The sequence below is a fragment of the Sarcophilus harrisii genome, chromosome 1 (assembly GCF_902635505.1).
Source record: "Sarcophilus harrisii chromosome 1, mSarHar1.11, whole genome shotgun sequence".
NCBI lineage: Eukaryota > Metazoa > Chordata > Mammalia > Dasyuromorphia > Dasyuridae > Sarcophilus > Sarcophilus harrisii.
The window spans coordinates 103,669,889-103,692,210 of record NC_045426.1 but is presented as its reverse complement, the minus strand read 5'-3'; the positions used below and the strand labels follow the sequence as shown (position 1 = coordinate 103,692,210).

General features: G+C 33.0%; 1 protein-coding gene across 3 annotated transcripts in view; it reads left to right on the top strand.

Moving 5' to 3' along the window:
• Positions 1-22,322, top strand: part of CNTLN (centlein) — a 429,193-nt gene that overhangs the window by 238,654 nt on the left and 168,217 nt on the right. For all 3 annotated transcript variants that reach the window (XM_031961486.1, XM_031961482.1, XM_031961489.1), the window contains 3 exons: positions 3,661-3,761; positions 9,976-10,067; positions 15,537-17,083. In XM_031961486.1, coding sequence (XP_031817346.1) covers positions 3,661-3,761; positions 9,976-10,067; positions 15,537-17,083 — 1,740 coding nt within the window. The remainder of the gene's footprint in view (positions 1-3,660; positions 3,762-9,975; positions 10,068-15,536; positions 17,084-22,322) is intronic.

Genomic DNA, 22,322 nt, shown 5'->3' with positions numbered 1-22,322 from the left:
TGAAGGACTTGAGAGCCCCTATTGATACTTCAGACAACTGATGATGAAGGATGTTACCTACTTCATAGAGAGAAAACATGGCAAATGTAAGAATTTGTTCCTTGCAAAAATATTTGTTACAAAAACAATCTTCTCTTTCCGTGGTTCAGATGGTAAACGAGAGAGAACATCAAATGTTCATTAAAAATGTTTTAAAAAAGCTGTTGATTTTTAGATTTAAGTTTTGTCAAAGTCCATTTTAAAATAAATAATAGTTGCCTGAATAATTTATATTCTTTGGTGTATTGATTACTAGATCATTTTGTTCTTCTGTTGATGATTATTCCTTTGGTTATTCTACTGATTTAATTTTCTGTTTTTTATCCAGTATCAAGTGGTTTTTATGATTACTATTTAATAATGTAATTTGAAGTCTAAAAAGCCTATTCCTCCTTCCTTCCTACTTCCTTCAGGTTCTATCTTTTTTGTTCTTTCTCCATGTGAATTTCGTTATTTTATCTAACTCTATAAATTATCATCTTTATAATTTGGGTGATAACATAAATTTGTAAAGTAATTTAGGTAACACTATTATTTTTCTTTCATTAATATATCCCAAACATGAACTATGTTCCAATTATTTAAGTTACATGCATATTCATCTTGAATCTGCTTTGGTAGCCTGACCATAGAAACTTAAGAAATAAAAAAATTAATCATATTGGATACAGTGCAATACTTTGCCAATGTGGTTTTGCAAAAAGTCTTTTCTATTATTTTTTAAGGGTAACTAATTACCTGTTTGTTGCACGTCTACCTACTCACAGGAGGATGAACAAGGATAGGATTCATTGATTTTGCCAGGGTAGAAAACCCAGGAAACAACTTTTTTCCTTTTCTTCCTATTTGCTGTCCCTCTCCAATTATCTTTTCTTATCCTCATCTTCCTAACATCAACCTTCAGAATAAAAAAGACAGACAAGACTCTTTTTTTGATGATGTAACAAGATAATGCCTCTCTTTATTCTATTCCCCCAACATAGTGCCTGGAAAAGAATAGACTTATAAAAATACTTCTTGATTGATAATAAGAAATACATTATTAATTTTCTAAGAAATGTGATTATAGGCTTAGTCACATTGTTTTAGTGAATTTAAGAAGTTTTCTTTATAACTCTCTGGATGTCTCAATAGCCAATCCCTGAGAAACATTGAAATATAACACTTTTCATGGTTCCTACAACTGATGATTCAGCATACCTATAATTAATGGTTCGTTAAAAAATGAGAGTAGTACACCTGTCAGATTGGCTAAGATGACAGGAAAAAATAATGATGATTGTTGGAGGGGATGCGGGAAAACTGGGACATTGATGCATTGTTGGTGGAGTTGTGAACGAATCCAACCATTTTGGAGAGTAGTTTGGAACTATGCTCAAAAAGTTATCAAACTGTGCATACCCTTTGATCCAGCAGTGTTACTACTGGGATTATATCCCAAAGAGGATTATAAAGAAGGGAAAGGGACCTGTATGTGCACGAATGTTTGTGGCAGCCCTTTTTGTAGTGGCTAGAAACTGGAAACTGAATGGATGTCCATCAGTTGGAGAATGGCTGAATAAATTGTGGTATATGAAAATTATGGAATATTACTGTTCTGTAAGAAATGACCAACAGGATGATTTCAGAAAGGCCTGGAGAGACTTACACGAACTGATGCTGAGTGAAATGAGCAGGAAGGAGATCATTATATACTTCAACAACAATACTATATGATGACCAGTTCTGATGGACCAGGCCATCCTCAGCAACGAGATCAACCAAATCATTTCTAATGGAGCAGTAATGAACTGAACCAGCTATGCCCAGAAAAAGAACTCTGGGAGATGACTAAAAACCATTACATTGAATTCCCAATCCCTATATTTATGCACACCTGCATTTTTGATTTCCTTCACAAGCTAATTGTACAATATTTCAGAGTCTGATTCTTTTTGTACAGCAAAATAACGTTTTGGTCATGTATACTTATTGTGTATCTAATTTATATTTTAATATATTTAACATCTACTGGTCATCCTGCCATCTAGGGGAGGGGGTGGGGGGGTAAGAGGTGAAAAATTGGAACAAGAGGTTTGGCAATTGTTAATGCTGTAAAGTTACCAATGTATATATCCTGTAAATAAAAGGCTATTAAATAAAAAAAAATGAGAGTAGTCCCAGATTCTTTTAATTTATTGTGTTCTTATTTTCTTAAAATAGAAAATGTTAGAGATTATTTAAATATATGTAGATCAAAAGTTCATTCAATTATTGTTGATATTATTAAAACATTTTTCCTTCCTGGAAGAAAATCTTTGTTTAAAAGATGCCTCCCCAAAGTGATGAATTTTCTATTATGGATTTTTATTATAAGTTTTGAAGACTAAGAATTTGCCTCAGTAGACACTAAAGATTTTTCAGTTCAATAAAATATATATTCTTTTTCTCTTCATGCACAAGGCCACTGCTCTAGGCCAGGTCTTCATCATGTTTTGACTGTATTAGTAGCCTCTTAGATATATTTTGTTCCTAACCTTTTCTTTCTTTAATCTAACTTCCATAATCTGATCTTCAAGTCTTGCTCTAGAGCAAGATATTTGACTATGTCATTCTCTTTCTCAAAAATTGGAGCAAAAATCTTCCAATTTATCTGAGAATTAATAAAAGCCTTCACTTCATGTTCTCTTTTCTTGAAGATTTGTTCCATTGAACAATATGAAGCACTTGATTTATATAGAAAATTTCCTTTATATTTCTTCTTTCTATTTCTTTACCTAATTCTTAATTTTAGCTTTCATTGTACTCTGGTAGTTTGGAATGGACATTTTAAAAGTGACTTGACAAATGAAAAAATTAACTTGAAATGGACAATTACTTATTTATCTTCTAAAACAAACATACAGCCATACACAAACACCCATTAGTACAAAACTCAAAACTTTGTATATGAAAATTAGTACTGCCAATGTTGATGGTTTCATAAAGGTAAATTTTTTTCCCCAAATACATGATTTTAGTTATTATGTGGTCTTTTGAAAACCTTGATCTACTTATTTTAGATGAAGTGAAACAAAATTTCTTAGCATTTTTATTTTTTCTTGAACTTGTACAATCCTAAAAGGCTAGCTATAACTCTCTTTGGTATTGAGAGCCTTTTACAACCTAACCTCTCAATACAAATATCTAGTCTTCTTATACTTTATTGCTTCCCAAATAAACTTATTCTTCTCCTATGTACTCTAATTTCCCATGTCTTCCCATCCCAAACATTTTCAGTGACTATCCATCCATACCTGGAATCATCTCTCTCATCACCTTCTCATCCTGGCTTTCCTTAGGTTTAAGTCCTGACTTGTATCAGAAGCCTTTTCAAATCTCTCTTATCTATTACCTTGTTTCAGTTGATTGTTTTCTGTTTGTTCTCTATCTATAATTTGCTTGTACATAATTGTTTGCATAGTGTTTCCCCATCAAGATTGTGAGCTCATTCAGAACAGGGACTGTGTTTTTTATTTTTTGCATGCCCAGTGCTTAGTATGGTAACTAGAAAATAGTAGATTCAGTAAATGATTTGACTGACAATTACCTTTATGTTTTAAAATATTAAAAAGTAGTACATTATTTTGAATTTTTAAATAGTGTGAATCTTGAAGAAGAATTGGATCAACTTAGAGTTTTTAAATCTATGGAGTTGGCTAAAATGCAAGAAGTGAATGCATATCTGGAACAAGAAAGAGAAGGTAAATTAATTCTATAAATCTAACTAACTATAAAAACAGACATATACACAGAGCTCTGTTTTCTACTCTTTCATGAACCTTTTCTTCTTTCCTTATTCTTCCTATTTCCTTTCCCTTTGCATGTGCAATCTCTCTCTTTTCTTTAGTTCCCTTTTTCTTCACCCACAATTTACTTTTCCTGTAAACTTCTTCTGAAATTCCAGTTTTTTTCTTTATTTCTTCCTTGATGATTGAAGCCCACAGAATTTTTTCTAATTCCTATTGCATTTTAATGTTTCTACTAAATAGCATTACATGTAAATATCACATCTACCCGTTCCTGTTTACATGGCTTATATCTGTCCAAAGATTAGAATAGGAACTATGTCTTGTACTCTTTTTTTTGCTCTATTTTACCAATAATTGCCCTTGATAAATTGTAGTTGAAGGATAGTTATTTAATTAAATTGAAATATCATATTTCTTAATCTATCAGAGAAATGAGGAGGTAGACAAAAATGCAGATGAAGAAAAGCTAAAAATGTGATTCATTTAGACTTAAAAAATTTTGCTGGTAGGATTCTATAACAAAAATTGTTTTAAAAAATGTGTCACCATGACTTCAAGGTAGTTGATTAATCATTGAGCTTTGGCTAAGAGATATAGAAAAAGTAAATTGTGATAAATAGACACTACCAATACGTTTATGCATTGAGAAATAGAAATAGTAGAACTCACCAAGCATTGCTTCTGGGATGTATGTGTTAATTTTTCTATTATTTTTCTGGAAAAGGAGTTCACAATGCCATATCCTGATCTGAAGATGAAGATAAGAATTTATGGATAGTGAAATGTAGGAAGATTTTGTGAACCTCTATGTTATTGGGACAAGAAAAAACACCCTGCTGTAAGTGAGAGTTAGGTAAATTTAGAGATACATGATCCAAACTTTACTTATATAATGATGGCCTTTCCCCAGTTAGGTGATAGTGAAAAAGAAAGTTGGCTCCAGAAAAGGGGAAGGAAATTCAAGAGAGGACAATGTAATGAAAGCTATATTAAGAGAGTCTCAAGATCAGTATCAAGTAGCAAAAAAAATGAAGGAAAGATAGGAAAGATAAGAATTATTTATTCTGATAATAAGGACGTCTTTAGTGATATCAGAGTAATTTCACTGAATTGATAGGACAAAAAAGACTGATTGTGGAAAAAAATTTGCATTGGGAAGAAAGAAAATGAACATATATAGTAGGAAAGGTTCAGAGACAATGTGGAATTTATTATTTAAACTTTTTTGGTCTAAAAGAAAGGAGAAGATAGGCTAATAATCAGTAAATTGAAAATTATTGCTTCTATGCTGAAGAAAATAAGACATGGAAATTGAGTTTGAGCTGTCACAGTTTTCCTTACAGTTGATAAATTGGGTTCAGGTTTGGTCCCAACTTACCCTGAGGTCTGCCATCAAATAGTTCTTCAGTTAGGAGTCAAATATTGAGCTTCACAATGGAAGAAGAAAATATTGCAGGCACTTAGATATATAATATAATATAATATAATATAATATAATATAATATAATATAATATAATATGCCACAGGCAGGATAATGCAAGATCTAACAGTTTTTACATTAAAGGATTGGATATAATATTTTGGAGAGTAATGGAGCTAGGATTACAATCAAGAATCATCTATCCAGCCAAATTGAATATAATCCTTCAGGGAAAAAAAGTAGATATTCAATGAAATAGAGGGCTTTTAAGCATTAGTGATGAAAAAATTAGAGCTGAATAGAATATTTGACTTTCAAATACAGGACTCAAGAGAAGCATTAAGAAGTAATCATGAAAGAAAAATCATAAGGAACTTAATAAGATTAATCTGTTTGCATTCCTTCTTGGGAGATGATACTTGTAACTCATAAGTGCGTCCTCCTTATTAGGACAGTTAGAAGGAATATATTTAGAGAGAAAGCACAGTTGTAAGTTGAATATAAAGGGCTAATATCTAATAAAATAAAAAAATTAAGTGATGGGAGAGGAATGTAGTAGAAGAAAGGGAAAGAATGAGATAGACGAGGAGATAGAATGCCATAAAAAGGCAAGAAAAAGCTTTTTAAAGTAGAGTGGTAGAAGAGGAAATGAGGGGAGAAGAGTTAAGGGGAAGTGAATGAACCTTACTCTCATTACAATTGGTTCAAAGAGGAAAATAGCATACACACTCAATATGGATATAGAAATCTATTTTAACTTAGAAGAAACTAGAAAGGAAAGAGTATATGAAAAGGGGGGTTAATAGAAGAAGGCATTTTTGGGGAGGGGTGGTCAGAAGCAAAATACTTTTGAGGAAGTGCAGAATAAGAGAATAAATGGGGAAATAAACTAAAAATTATGAAAAGAATTTTGAAGCAAATTTCTCTGATAAAAGCTTAATTTCTCAAATATATAGAGAATTGACTCAAATTTACAAAAAAATAAGAACCATTCCCAAATTGATAAATGATCAAAAGATATGTTTTTATACCCAAAGGGATACAAAATCATGCATATCTTTTAATCTAACGGTACCACTACTAGGCATGTATCTTAAAAGATTATAAAAGGAAAAGTACAAAAAGTATGTACAAAAATATTTATAGCAGCTCTTTTATCAGAACAAAAAACTGGAAATTGAGGGAATGCATATCAATTGGGGAATGGCTGAATAAATTGTACTATGTGATTATGACGGAATGCTATTATTATATAAGAAATGATAAGCAGGATGTTCTCAGAAAAACCTGGAAAGTTCTTCATGAGCTCGTGCAAAGTGAAGTGTATTACGTACAAAGTACTATCAATATTGTGGGATGATCAGCTATGAATGACTTTGCTAATCTCAGCCAAATGTCAGCCACACAGTGATCCAAGACTATTCTGAAGGATTTATTATGATTCATATTCATTATCTATTCATATCCAGAGAAAGAACTGATTGTGTCTCCATACAGTTTGACATGAAGTGTACTTTTTTTTTAAACTTTATTTTTCTTGAAGGGTTTGTTTTCAGGGAGGAATATTCATGGTTTTTTTCCATAACATGATTTATAGACATGTTTTGCATAAATTCAAATGTGCCTTTTCAGTAGTGGTAGAGGTAGGCAGGGAGGAAGGGAGAGAATCTGGAACTCAAAGTTTTAAAAACAAATGTAAAAAAATTATTTTACATATAACTGGATAAAATTAAAAAAGAAAGAAAAATTTAAAAACCAAGTAATGAGCTCTGTTGCTCTTTAGATTAAGCATAATGTGAAGCAAGAGACTGTTTTTCAAAAAAGGTCACAATTTCATTCATTCTCTTGAACTTGTCATCCTCTTTATCAGCAAAGGTAAAATCATTCCTTTGTAAAAGGAATGTAGTAAATTATAATTGTAAAAAACAATATAGTTAAAATTTTCATTGTTACTTACTGTTTCACTTCTGATTTTAGAAGCCATTGTGGAATTCTGATAATTCCCACAAATTCTTTATAATCGAGCATAGCCTTTTATTGCATTTTCTGTCCTCTATATGAGTACTTGCCATGTATGAGTTCTCCATAAAATTGTGTTTTAGGCAAAAGTTTACCATCTGAACAATGTGGCCAGTTCATTGCAGTAGAATTTGACTGTCTGGCAGTTCATCTTGAGAAGGGACTTTGGTGTCCAGTACCTTATCTTGCTGGTTGATTTTAAGAATTTTCCTAAGACAATTCAAATGGAAGTTACTCAGTTTCTGGGCATGGTGCTAGTAGATTGTCCAGGTTTCACAGAAGTACAACAGTGAGGTCAGCATGATGGCTCTGTTGACCTTCATTTGGTCAGGCACTCTTACATTTCTATTCTCTCACACGTTCTTTCCAAGCATCCCAGTTGCTCAGCTAACTCTGGCAGTGCATGCATCAATCTCATCATCTCTGTGTATATCTCAATTTCTCCATGAGGCTAATGATCCCACAGATGGATGGTGTGGTGCTAGCTGGTAGAGAATCTGTTTTTCCTGGTATTAATTGTTAAACCAAAATTAGCACAAGTGACAGAGAATTGATGCATATTCTGTTTCGTCTCAGCCTCAGAGAGTACCTTGAATGCACAATTGTCTGTGAAGAAAAAGCAGCTCATCAACTTTCCCTTCACTTTATCCTATTTTAGTAGCCTTTTCAAATTAAATAATTTGCAATCAGTGTGGCAGCTGAATTTGATGCTATTTTCATCTTCATTGAAGTTGTCTGACAATATTGCTGAAAACTCTCAATGTCTCTGAAGAACTCTGAGATGGAATGTGAGACGTGACAGATACTGGCACAGGACTGCCAAGCATGTTGTGCCCACCAAAGAAGGCTGTGTGCTCAGTGAGCAAAGAAGAATTCCAGAAGCTCAGAAGAAATGTGGGCTTTGCAAATTTAGAGACATCCCTATGCCAAATGTTCATAGAAACTATTTGTGCCTGACCTAAAGTAGAACTTTCCAAGCTTGTTTTGGTCTGATCAGCCAGTCATATACATTGTACAATGTTTATAACAAAGTGATGTAATGTTGGTCCTCTCTGGGCATGAAAAACAAGTCAAGCAGCAGAACCTAGTACAGTGTCTCCAATAATGTAGGCACAAATAAGTACTTGTTGGTTTGATTCATAGAAGTTAGGAAAGTTAGGAAACAAATTTTGTTCTGTAAATTCGAACTTGGATACTAGTGGTGTAGGATCTTCTTACTTTACTTTTATTTTATTTTGACAAATTTTATTTTAGTTGATTTTTAAAAATATGTAGTTTCAGTAGTTTTATTTGTTAAGTAGATATTTAACATCTATTTTTAATATATTTAACTATTGTTTTGTTCTCTAGCTTATTCATGTTGGTTTTTGAGACAAATAAGTAGTAAATATTGTATCCAGAAATACAGTAGCCATCTAGATAGCTAAATATGCATAAAAGACAAATATTATTTGCATATCATATTTGCGTATTTCTTTTAAAATGTTGTAAATGTATTCAGTACCACTGTGGTAGGGGAGTATAATAAAAAAAAAAAAAACAGAAACAAAAACAAGGGAGCTAAGAGATTACTATCAAGGTATCAAGGTAAAGACACATATTCCCCAGATAATGGATTTCTACCTTTTTTAAGCTTTTGTTATTTGTAGAATAGCATTCTATTTATTTCATGAACACAGAAGTTGTAATTGAGTATGACATGTTCCAAAGACCAAAGAAATGCCTAATTCATTCTAACAAACTTATTAGTCACTGTTTAAACTAAGATGATTATTTCTCTATGAGTGAATAAAACTTTTCTCATTTTCCTTTGTTGATAAATCAAAGTTTTACATTGACCTAAAATATCCAAGTGTGTTTTTTAAAATTATATTTTTAAACAATTGTTCTCAAGGTAACAGTAACACCTATTCTTTTAACCTACTTCAGTTTCATTTTGTCCCTTTATTTTTTTAGAGATTTAATATTCCCTAAAATTATTGATAACAGTGATGTAGATGATATGCAAATACATAATTAATCCATTTTGGTTCACTTTAATTATAGTACTCATAACAAAGATTTTCAGGGTTTTTTTATGTAAATTGAATATTATTTTGTAAATAGTAAATTTTGTGTTCATCAGGAAAAATTTAGTTGCTTTTTGTAATGTTTTATAGACAAGTTCACACTGACATTTGAGTTTCTAATTGTCACGAATTCAGAACTTTACAGGAAAATTATTTCTGTGATTTATCCTGTAGAGTACATGATCTTTCACTTAAAAAACTGTTTAAAGGTTCAGTCCATCTTAATTCTCTATTTGCTTTGTCGAGCAATCACTTTCATCTTCCTGGCAGGGAATAATACCCAATGAACAAAACTAGTAGAGACTCTATAGATAAAATGGAAATGAATTCTGCTTTTAAATCAAAGGTGGAATAGTCTACAAAAGAATGAAAATATAGCATCTTTAACCTGCAGCAGATCTATTGTACCTTTGAAAAGCTTGTACTGTAAGAGGAAAACCACACTGTGAGACTACAAAGATCCATAATTATGTGACACAAAGCCCTCCGTGAAAGAGGTCTCTATACAACTACTGGCCAAAAGTGACATAATTGTCACTTTTTGACAAAACTACATTATTCATAATTGAGAAACTATAGAACTTATATCTCAAAAGTGACTTAGTGATGTTGTAGTGGGGTATGAGGTGGCATAATATGTTATTTATTTTCTGCCAGATCTACTCTACAGACTTTGTGAAGATCAGGAAGTCAAGAATGATACTTCAGAGGAGAAGCTAAAACAAAAGTCAGATGAGACATTACAGAAGGTATATTAACATTTACTCTAGAACTAAGCAAGTTAAATTTAAATTTTAACACATAGGATTGCTGTTTTAAACTAGCTTGTGAATTTAAACCTTTTAGTGAATATTTAATTTCAGTTCATTGGCTTGTTTGCCAAAACTACGTCAAAAAAATCAATGAGTTAAGGAAAAATGTTGAGATTGTATGTGCTTATGTACAGATAGATTAAAATATTTGAGTGAATAGATATTAAAATGAAAATATAGCATTTTCTTACTATTTATAGTTTAGGAACAAGGATAGGGATTGAATCTGAAATGTCCCTGTGATAAAGAACTGAAAACATGCTCTAGCAATAGAGACCAACACTTTCCCTGCAATTTAAAAGTTTCCCAGAGCTGCAAGAGGTCAAGTATTTGGCTCACGTGCCCACAGGTTGTGTGCATCTGAGAAAGAACTTGGAACTCAGATACAATTAGATATTTAAACTGGTAAAGTTAGATTTCATCATAATCTATATACAATATTAAAAGTGAAAATGTCTAACTTCTAAGCTAAAGGAAAAACATGTGCATGTATTTTAGATTTCACATTATTTCATGTGAAAATCATGTGAAAAGCATTTCATGCTTTTTCAGTTTTTAAGTATAAAATATTTATATAAAATAAATTATTTACTTATTTAAATTTTATAATTAAAATCTACTCATAAGTTATCATATATTTAGAATGAGAATTCTAGTGACTATGGAGCAGGTCTAACTTTAATAAATAGATATGGTTATGAGCCTTATCATTTAAGAAGTAAATATTATGATTCATATTTATGTGTTAATTCATATTTTGATACACAAGTATGTTATGTTAACAGATGTTCACTTGAGGGGGCTCAGTTGTATTTTGCCATATGTTTTGGGTTGTTTTATAAAATGCATTCTTTAAAGATACATTCTATAAATGGATTGCCATTTGACCAAACTGTATTCACTTTTCTTCTTAGAAGTCTTTCACATTGGCAAAACATATAATAATAATACAATACATTATCTAAAAATATCAGTATGTTTATATTCAATTTATTATATTTCTGGAATAACTTGTAATAATTTACAGCAGATGATATGATCACATATACTTAAACACTTGCCATATGGTTAGGTAATGAAGGCTGTCATCTCGTTATTACTGAATGACAAACATCATGTTAAAATAATAACACAGAGAACAAGGAAAGCTCGAGTTCATTTATCTTAGGTTAGAATGTATAACTGAAATTATCTGAGCACTGACATCTAGCATATCACATAATTTATACTGGCTTTATGTTTAAAAAATATAATTTTGTTTGCCAGATTCAATATGATCATTATCTTTTTAAATAAAAGACATTACACTACTAATTGAAGGTGTAAATCCAGAGGAATTTATATTTTATTTCACTGTAAATTCTTCAATGTTACAAGTTTAAAAATCAATTTTAAGTGTAAAATAACTTTTTTTAAAATTTGTTATTTTAAATTAGAATGTTAATTTATCACTATCATAGTTATAAGATTAATGGAATGATCATAACTTTCTTTTAGATAGTTTGACATATTTTATGGTAGCACTTTCCACTTTGACATAACCATTAATGCTTCATAGAAAAATGTCCAGATTGGCTTGGAGAGAGAAGAACAAAATGGGTCAAGACTAAAGTATAGTTTTTATCTGTGAAAACTGAAATATGTTATTGATTGTTTTTTTTTAATTGCCAGAGTAACATTTTGAGTTAAACATTATCAAGTGATTTATTTTAAATTAAATTTGCTACTTTCCATGAAAAGAATTTATTTAAAACTTTTTAGTTAAGGAAGGAATAGTTGAACATGAAATCTTTAACGAAAACACATATTTTGTTTACTATCTATTTGAAATTATTCTTTGCTATTTCAGATGCGTTAGCCCAGAAGCCATGTGATTCTTCCCTGTTCCTCCCTTATTCTCCTTTTCTAAAAAATATTGATATCTTTTACTTTTTATTGCATTTTGAAGCCAATCTGTTGATAGTATATACTGATAACTTCAGTGTGCACAATGTTATATTAGAACCTATGGAATTCCATTTACTATCTTTACTTGTAGTGCCCAATCCTCTCAAATTTGAGGACTGCTTTATAACATCAAAAAACTTTTTAGATCTCCACATGGTAATATATGCAGTATGAATATTCATTGATAAAGAAAATACAGAATGGCAATGTGAATTTGATTTTAATAACATCTTTAAATGAACCTATTTTTAAAATAATTGTAACATCTATATTTGTGTTTGAGACAGAGTTGATAGGATATGTATTTATTATCTTGAATTAGTGAAATGGAAGTGGTATTGCTAGGTCAAAGTGAATAAACTAGTATATAGATTCTTGAGGGATATTGCTTCACTTTTGTTTTCCATCCTAACCTTTACATAAGAAAATTAAAACAATACTATTATTAACTTTATAACCATGTATAGTTTTGGACATAGTAGTATATCCAAAAAATGATTTTTTTGGTTATATATAACTTGTCAAAAATTTTTTTTACAAAAAATGTTTAAAAAAACTAATGCTTTCATCCTCAACTTTTCATTGATGGATAAAATGTCAATCAGTTCTTATAATTAAAAAAAATCATTCTAATTAATGAAAAATAATATAAATTTTAGAGTTTGGAATTGTGTTTTCATTGGCATATGAGATTCCTGGTAAGAAAATATCTATCATGCAGGCTGGAACGTCTCAACATCTTGTCTTAGATCAGGGGTTTTTAACCTTTTTTGTGTCATGGATTCCCTTGTTAGTCTGGAAAAACCTCAGAACAACTTTTTAAATGCATAAAATAAAATATAAATCATTACAAAAGAAATCAATTATGCTGAAAAGCAGTTATAAAATTTTTTTTTACAAAAAGTTCTTGGACTTTAGGTTAAGAATCTCCATCTTCAAAAGTTTTCTGGGGTCCAGAGAGGGTAAGGATCTTACACATGAGGAATATGTGAGAAGGGTGGGATTTGAACCCAGGTCTTCTTGGTATTGAGATAAGCCCTTTATCTACTCTGCCTCCTCTTTTGTATTTTGAAATTTTCCTTGCTCATGTTCATACCTACTAAATTTCAGAATGACGATCATAGATTTAGACCTCAAAGGAACCATGATTCATGGATTCATATTTAGGATTCAATTTTATATTGTACCTATAAGAAATTCAGAAGGCATGGATGAAAAGAGAGAACATTTCAGGGACAGGGACAGCTTCTAGAAAGTTAGAAAGTTAGAAGAGAATATTAGGAATAAGGAATAGTTAGAAGGGCAGGGTCGCTGTATCCTAAAATATATGGAAGGGAGTCAAGTATAAGAAGACTGTAAATGTAGGGAAAGTCTAGGTAGCATAAGGCTTTAAAGAACATTTTACATTTGATCCAAGAGTCAGGCACAGGAATTGATTGAGTATGTGTGTGTGTGTGTGGAGGGGGGGAGGCGGTATATGTTTGTGATGTATGTTGTTTATGTATTGGAGGGAGGAAGTGAATGACATGGTCAGATATACATTTCAGCAAGATTTTTCTCTAAACCCCATGGCCTCTTTTCCCCACATTATGTCAACAATTCAAAGGATCCACATGATTGGTTGAATATAATGAAAAATAATCAAAAGAATAATATTATGAAAGTTTGCTTCTTAGAAAGTATTTTCCTCATCTCTTACATAACTGGCAAATATAGGAACTTTTTAGAGTTACTATTGTTGCCAGTATTATTGACTTTTCTCATTTTGGCTTATTAGTAACCAACCACTTTTTTTTTTCTTTGAGAGGCATTATTTTAAAGATAAATTAGAAACCAGTTTTTTTTAAGCATTTAGTAATGGAAATTCTGGAAGTAGAAATGTATTTTTTGGTACCTGTTCTTTGGCACATATGTACTTAAGAATAAATTTAGTAGACTCTAAAAATACTTGATTTAATGCATCTGAATTTACTTAGAATCCTTTAATAATACTTTGATAAATTCATTATGCTTTCTTGGAGACAGGCAGTCATAACATAGTGAATAGAGAGCTGGCCTTAAATCTAGGAAGACACAAACTAGCTGTGTGAACCTGAACAAGTTATTTAATTCTTAATTCTAAGTGATATAAGCAACTGTCTGAAAGATAAAGAGAAGGTATTGACTTGAGTTGATAGGGGGAGTTTCCTTTATCAGTGAAATCACACATTTAGTCCTTATTCTTGTTGGAGAGATTATTTCACATTATGTTGAGCAAGCCTTTGTTATTCTAATTTATACTTAAGCCATCTACTACTGATATAAATAATGGTAAAAATATAGCCAACCATGGAAAATTTATTTATTTATTTATTTTTTATCCTGTGGTAACCTAAGAACTAAAAGAGTTCAATCTCTCCAGACCTAAGCAAAGCATCACTAAAATGAACCAAAATACTTTCAGCTTTTCTCATCTGTGATGGCAAGATAAATCTAAAATCATTTGCCTTTAATTACAAAATATTTGCATTGGCTTTTTCAAATATAGGTTTACCCAGCTTGGGATAATCAGCAGTTGATTTAATTATCTGGCAAAACTGAAACGTTTTAGAGAACCAATAGCAATAATTTAGACAGATGACTTTGGGGAAGAAACCCTAGTTAGCTAATTAATCTCAACTCTATCCTTTGTGTTTTAGCTGTTAGACTAAACTTTTTGAATTCCAGACAAATAGTAGCATTCTGTAATACCAAAACTAAGCCAAAATGAGGGGCAGTGTACGCCATGTTTAGGACACTGGACTTTGCCAGGAAAACTTGGATTCAAATTCTCAGACACATGTTAACTATGTCATTCTGGGAAAGATACTTTATTTCTTCTTGCTTCAATTTTCTCCTCTTTATAAGAATGGAGTTGGATTTTATGTTCTCTGAAGTTCCTCTTTAGCTCTCAGTCCTTTGACACATTAGAGTAAAAAGGAGCGATCAAATATGTCTTCCCAGATAAGCAGTATTTTTAAAAGAAAATGTATCCAAGATATGTTGCAGTAGTAGAAAGTTGTAGAAAGAAAGATTTTTTAGTATTCTTTAGAAATTTATAAATACCATTGAAATCATCATGATTTTAAAGATGTATTTAATTTTGATTCCAGTCATTTTGTTAGCTTTGTAGGCCATGCTCAGACTATATTAGCAGTACTTATTAACTTAGATTTCTATTTCACTTTACCTAAATATTAGTACCTTCTTTTACCATTTACTTACTTTTTGCTTAACACAGATGTAGCATTTTTTTCATTTTAGAATGTATTCATTTATACTCCCTTAGAATTTATTTATTTATTAAGCACTCCACCTTGATTTTGACCTTGTGGTAAAGGTAATTATTTTCACAAAATAAACATAATTTAAAGTTACAGTGGTCTCAACAGTTCAGGAGTTAACAAGGAAAAACATGAAACCATATATACTTTTTTTTAGGTAACTGATTTGGAAAAACGATTGAAAGATTTTGAGAAAAAGTCAAGGAAACTGAAAGAAGCAAATAAAAAATTAACTCAAGAAAATGATGAAATGAAATCTTCCTGTAAACAGCAGCAAGATGATGCAGAAGCAAAAGAAGCAGAATTAACTCATCTACGGAAAGAGAAGGAAGATGTTGAAAGAGACAGAGCTATTCTTGAATTCAAGATCAGGGAGCTGGAGGTAGAAATCAAGGCTGGACGGCAGCAAATAGTGGAAGTCAAGTTCCTAAACGAACAAGTGGCAGAAGTCAATTTTTTGAAGGAGCAAGGAGTGGGAGTTAATTCTCTGAAGGAAAGAATGGCAGAAATTAATGAGATGAGAAAAGAAAATGAAAAGCTGAAGAGTCAGGTACAAGAAACAGAGGATACAAATCACATTCAGAAAGCTCATCAAATTCAGGAGATGCAGAGAATGCAACGGATGCAAGAGATGCAGCAGATGCAAAATATGCAGTGTATGAAGGAAATGCAGTCAGTAGAACCAAGACAAGCAATACAGCCACTCCTACAGACCCCGAAACAGCCTCTAGTTCAGCTGCCAGTTCAGTTATCAGCACAAGCACCAACTCAGCTACCAGCACAACTACCAATTCAGTTACCGATACAGCTAACAGCTCAACTACCAGCACAAATACCCACTCAATTGCCAGCAAGATCACCAGCTCAGCTACCAACACAGCTACCAGCTCAATTACCAGCACAAATACCCACTCAATTGCCAGCAAGATTACCTGCTCAGGTACCAACACAGCTACCAGCTCAATTACCAGCACAAATAGCCACTCAACTGCCAGCAAGATTACCTGCTCAGGTACCAACACAGCTACCAGCTCAATTACCAGCACAAATAGCCACTCAATTGCCAGCAAGATTACCTACTCAGGTACCAACACAGCTACCAGCTCAATTACCAGCACAAATACCCACTCAACTACCGAAAAGATTACCAGCTCAGCTACTAACACAGCTACCAGCTCAATTACCAGCACAAATACCCACTCAACTATCAGCAAGATTACCAGCTCAGCTACCAACACAGCTACCAGTTCAGCTACCAATCCAACTATCAGCTCAACTACCAGCACAATTACCAGTTCAGCTACCAACAGAGATACCAGCTCAGCTACCAACACAACCACCAGCACAGTTACCAATACAGCTACCAACTGAGTTTCCAGCCCAGCTAACAACTCACTCTCTTGTCCAGCCACCAGAACTACTTCCAGCCCAAGTGCAGCTACCAGCACAATCTCTAATCCAGTTACAAGTGGAGCCAGTTCAGCTGTACTTGGAGAAAGCTATGCCCAAGGAGCCCATTCTGGAAGTAGTGAGCACTGAACAATGTAGACAATGTAAGACAACTACCACCAAGGTTAAATTTAAAGCAGCCAAGAAAAAAGGTGCCACGGGACATCCCCAGGCTTTTCTCAATCAGTCCATCAAGGTTATGAGCAATATGTTTGAGAACTATAAGGACGACTGGGAGGATGTGAGTGAAAGCAGGTACGGCTCTCATTAACTTAGCTCTTTGGAGGGGACAGTGTGCATATGTAAAGCTCTGGCAAATGGAGATTGAATTTCAACTACTGTCGATTTGGTATTCAGAAAAAATACTGTCAGATCCTTTGAAATATCTTGGGAGGTCTTGTTCTGAGCTTATTGACTGAAATTTGCATGCAAAATTAGCCACAACTGCATGAGTATTTGAATAGGTGCCAGGAAGCCCAAAAGAAGGCAATGCTTGATTTCTTCCAGTGATGCTATTTTCATGCAGTCATGAGGCTTGAAATTGACAGTTTGGCAGGTTGATTTAATTTGCTGGCCCTTTGCATATTCACCACTGACAGCTAAGGATTCCCAGGCAAGCCTACTAAGTCGGTTTAGTTATCTTGTGACATGCCGACCCAGGAGGAGAAACATTTTTTCCTCCTTAATTTAGTTAGATAAATTTTGAATGACCCATTTCAGCTTGTTACCAGATGTCTACAAGCTGTTTAACATCCTTTAAATTAAGAACCATCTTCACTAATTATTTCATGTATGTTTTATGCACAGTCATTGTACTAACTTTAATTGAATGATGGTAAAAAAAAATTAGTTCTTTAAAGTTATCATGGTGCAGTTCTCCAGTCTTGAATCATATAGCCCCCAGTGAATGGCAACAGGAATGCTCTAAAAATCTGTAATGTTTCTTTCCCCAATCTCTGCTCATAGGTTCATATTCACAAGGGCAAATGAGTAGGTAGTTTTTTTTATAATCTTTGTTCATCATTTCTATATTTTATCCTGTAATTAAAAAGTGAATAACAGACTTGATTAATTTTTCATATTATTTCAAAGGAATTAGTTTTTAAATTAATATATGTTTAAATTTTAAATAATATTTTAATTTTTGAAAATTTGTTTATAGTATTGAACAAGTTTGCTCAATTTTGGTATCATTGTGGGCCAATTTATTAAAGTTGTTCTTTATAAATATTAGAGATTAGAGTTCTAGATATCATCTGGTTCAGCTTTGTCTGTTCAGAAAGTGGAATATTACAAGAAACAAGACCTGCAACTTTCTGCGTGACTTTAGACAAGACAATTAGTCTTCTTTTGCCTCAGTTTATTAAAGTTAAGTTGAACTAGCTAATTTTTAAAATCTCTAGCTCTGAATTCCATTATGAATGTCATAATTCATAATTTAGCCTGTGTTTTTCTGGGAAAGCATTAGATTTGAGATTAAGTGAGAGCCTTTCTCATTCACATCCCAACTAGGATTTACCCCCCATCTTTAAGTTATATTTAAATTTTAATTGTTCATAATTCCTCAAGCTTTTGGTATCAGTCCCCTCATTCTATAAATGATATGGTATTATTTATGTAGAGAGAGATGCATGTAAATAAGTACATTCATATTTTCATGCTTTACATGAAAATTAATTAACTGCTCAATTCTAATGCATATTAATTACATACACATACTTGAATAAATATATTACATTATTCTTGGCAGTTTGATGCATAGAAGATAGAATGCTGCACCTGGAGTCTAAAAGATAAGTTCAAATCTGGCCTCAGACAGCTAAAAGCTGTATGATCCTAGGCAATTCACTTAACGTTTTTCTACCTCAGATTCCTTCTCCATAAAATTGAATAATAATTGTGCCTGCCTTCCCAAGATTGTTGTGAGGATCAAGTGAGATGATTTTTGTAAAACATTTAGAAAATATTTAAACCTTACATAAATGTGAGATGTTGTTATTATTTGTTATGTTATTTTGAATACTTTCTACATACCAGGTATTATGCTAACTGCTAGGAATATAAATAAAACATAAATACATACAGTCTCTTCCCTCAAGGAGCACAGAACCCATTACCTGAAGGTAAACAGAGAAAAATGAACACATCCTCTTTTTTTTTTTTTTTTTTTTTTTTTTTTACAAAAAGAAGAAGATTGATAGACTTGAAGATATGATACAAAATCAAAGCCTATAGAAATAGTTTTAGAACAAACAGACATCACTCTAACAACTGGTAATAAAATTTCATAACAGCTACTATCGGATTTGTCAAATGTAACTGAAAATGGTTTAACCTCACTGAGAGCCTAAAGGCTCTCAGCCATGCTCCAAGAATGAAATGGAAAAACCCCTCTATGATTAGCATCCTCATGAACTCAGCCATGGCAATCTGTTTATGAAAATGAAGAGTTTTATGGTGACAATCCAGTTTTAGGTTATTGTATCAGAAATCACTTGGCTTCTTGTAAGTCTCAGCTAAAATGCCACCTAAGGAAATTTTCCTCAACCCTCTGAATTCCCCTGGTTAATTTTTCCTATTTATTTTTTAATATAACTCGCTTTGTATGTATTTGTTTGCATGTTGTTTCCCCCATTAGGCTGTAAGATCCTGGAACTGTCTTTTGCTTCTTTTTGGGTCCTCATCACTTAACATGATGCCTTGCACATAGTAGGCATTTAAGAAGTGTTTGTTGATTGAAGGAACCTAACCACATTAAAAAATCCCTATTTTCCAGATGGTGATAAACAACTGGCTGACCAAACCTATCCTTAGAATTGGTTTCTCATTATATATAAGATTTCTCAGACGATGCATGAATATGAACTGGGTCAAGAATTGAAGAAGAAGAAGAGTTGTCTTGGTTATCTTTAAGAAATAAAACAAGACTTTTAATTATACTGAGTTTCTCCTTGATGCAATGACCTGTCTTTTTAGTAGCAGTAGTTTTCTGGTGATGATGTATGGCTACAAGTAATCAACACCAGTGTCTCTGAAAAATTTAAATTGAGGTTTGCCCATAGGAAATGAAACTCTATATGATGAGCACAAGTGGGCCTCATTGCATTAATAATAAAGAATTGGGCAAGAGATGCAATATCAAGGAAGGCATTCAAGACATCTTTGATTACATGAAAAGAGGTAGTCTGATCATGTAGCAAGATCAAGATATAAGCGAAACACAACCAAAGGATCAATTTAATATTTACATAAAAGGCATAAGAACTAAAGAAAAGTCTGATCATGTTTGATCTTACTGGAAAACTTGTGGATAAATGTGAACGAGAGTTGCACAGGATGAGAAGACATTTTTGGGTTGTAGCCTGCATTATTAGATGAGTGCAATGTTATTTCAGAACTCTGCTTCAAAACTAATCTAATTCAGTATTCAACTCATTTTGATGAGAAAAAAATGCTTCAGCATTTCACCATTGTTTGGCACTCATTTCACCTAAGTGTTGCCTTGGTGAACAGTAGAGAAGTGAGTTTGGTCAGGAGTACTGTTCAGCCCCTGCCAATGCTGCTGTTGCCCTTGGCCATGGGCAGCTCGTCCTCACAAAGGCTGTGGTGCACAGGACTGTCGGGTTGGAGCCCACAATGCTGGGATTGTGTGCAGTGGAGAGCAAGTTGTAGGGCAGTTCCTGCAGGAAGGTATGACTGTAATGTAGAATCTCCCAGCTTTCAAAAAAGTAGCGCTGAAAGGGCTGTGGAGCAGCTGATGTGCTCAGCAAGAGGAGGAGCAGCAATGGGAGCCCAGGTAGAGGTGGCGGCACTGGGGGGGGGGTCACCAGAGGTCCCAGGTAACCCCTGAGCTCTGGGCAGTGGCTAGAACACTAAGTAGTGAAGGGCACAGGACCTCCCCTACATCTGTCCCTCTCCTAGCCTCAAGGGAGCTTGGAGAGTATTGGGTGTGTGTGGGGGAGAGTATGAGCTGGGGGGGACAGTATAAAGGTCAGAGTTCCTCTCAGAAAGGAGTTGGATCAAGAAGAGAGGAGCCCAGATGGGCTGAGCTGGCTTGTTTCTCCACAGCTGGAAGCTCCACTTGCCCCATTGGGAAATCGGTTAGAGATGCATGTGACCTGGAGATGTACTCCTTAGGGGAAAAGTCGTTTGATATTCATTGTTTTTGACACTCATCATGCCTTCTGGAACCAATTAATGAGTACCAAGGTACCACTATACCCTATCAATAAGATCAAAGTATTTTTTTTGTGTGTACGATGCTGTTTGGCTGTATGAATCATGGAATCCTATGGTCTCTGAAGAATTAAAATTGCTGTTGAGCAAATTAACAAAGGGAAAAAATACCATGGATATAAGATTGCGTCAAAATATCATCAACATTGTATATGATCAGAAAGAAGGAAGGCCAGTCATGTCCTGCCTATGTAGGAACAAGACTCTTAGCTTGGGGATTTTCTCTAGTTGTGCCCCATGCCTGCAACCTTTTCTGTCCTTGGCTCTGATTACTGACCTATCTAGCTTCCTTTAAGTTCCAATTAAAATTCCATCTCCTGAAAGCTCTATTCCTTTCCTTGGTTAATTATTTCCTGCTTATTGTCTCTACATTAGATTGTAAGCTCCATGAAGGCAGGGGTAATCATGTAAGATGAAAACCACAGAATCATAAATTTGGAAAAGATGTAATTTTTATCTAATACAATATTAAGGACTATTATTAAGTCTTACATATTATGTTACATGTAATCCATTACAATAATAACTATGAGAACTAAATACTACAACTAATTAATAACTATTAGTTGGCATGTACCCAAATGAAAATATTTTTCTATCATACTTAATAAATAATTTCTAGCTAACACTCTGGGGAAGAGGAATCTACTACTTTGGCATTCCATTCTATTTTTAGACAATTCTGCTTTTAAAGAGGATTTTCCTAATCTCAAACCTTAATCTGCCTCTTAGTGATTCCCATTTATGATGTTATTCTATCTGGGACCAAGGAACATCTGTCTAATCTTTCATTCTCTATACCTTTTCATATGCTTGAAGTACAATGTTAAGATTTTTAAAGTATTTTCTTCATTCCAGACATTTCCAATTCCTTCAACTTTTAATCTGAACATTTGATTAGCTTTTATCAAAATTTTTTTAAAAGGTAGGATTTACATGCTAGAGAGTTTTTTCTCCCTTTCTCTTTTTGTTTTCATTACTCTATTTTCCACATTTCTTTTTGTTTTAAAGTGATAGCAAGTTGGAAAGTGCCAGCCACATCTTTCATTTAAGCCATCTTGCTTAAAAGGTAGGATCATGATATGTTGGTCTACTCACCACATACTTGAACCCTACTTCCTTTAAACAAAAATCATCTTATCTGAAATCTGCAGTTTTATATTTTATCTCTGTCATATTTGGTTAGATTTTATACATATTATGGATTTCAGAGATAATTGGCAACTTTTTCATTGTCTTCTAAAAACATGTGAAACAA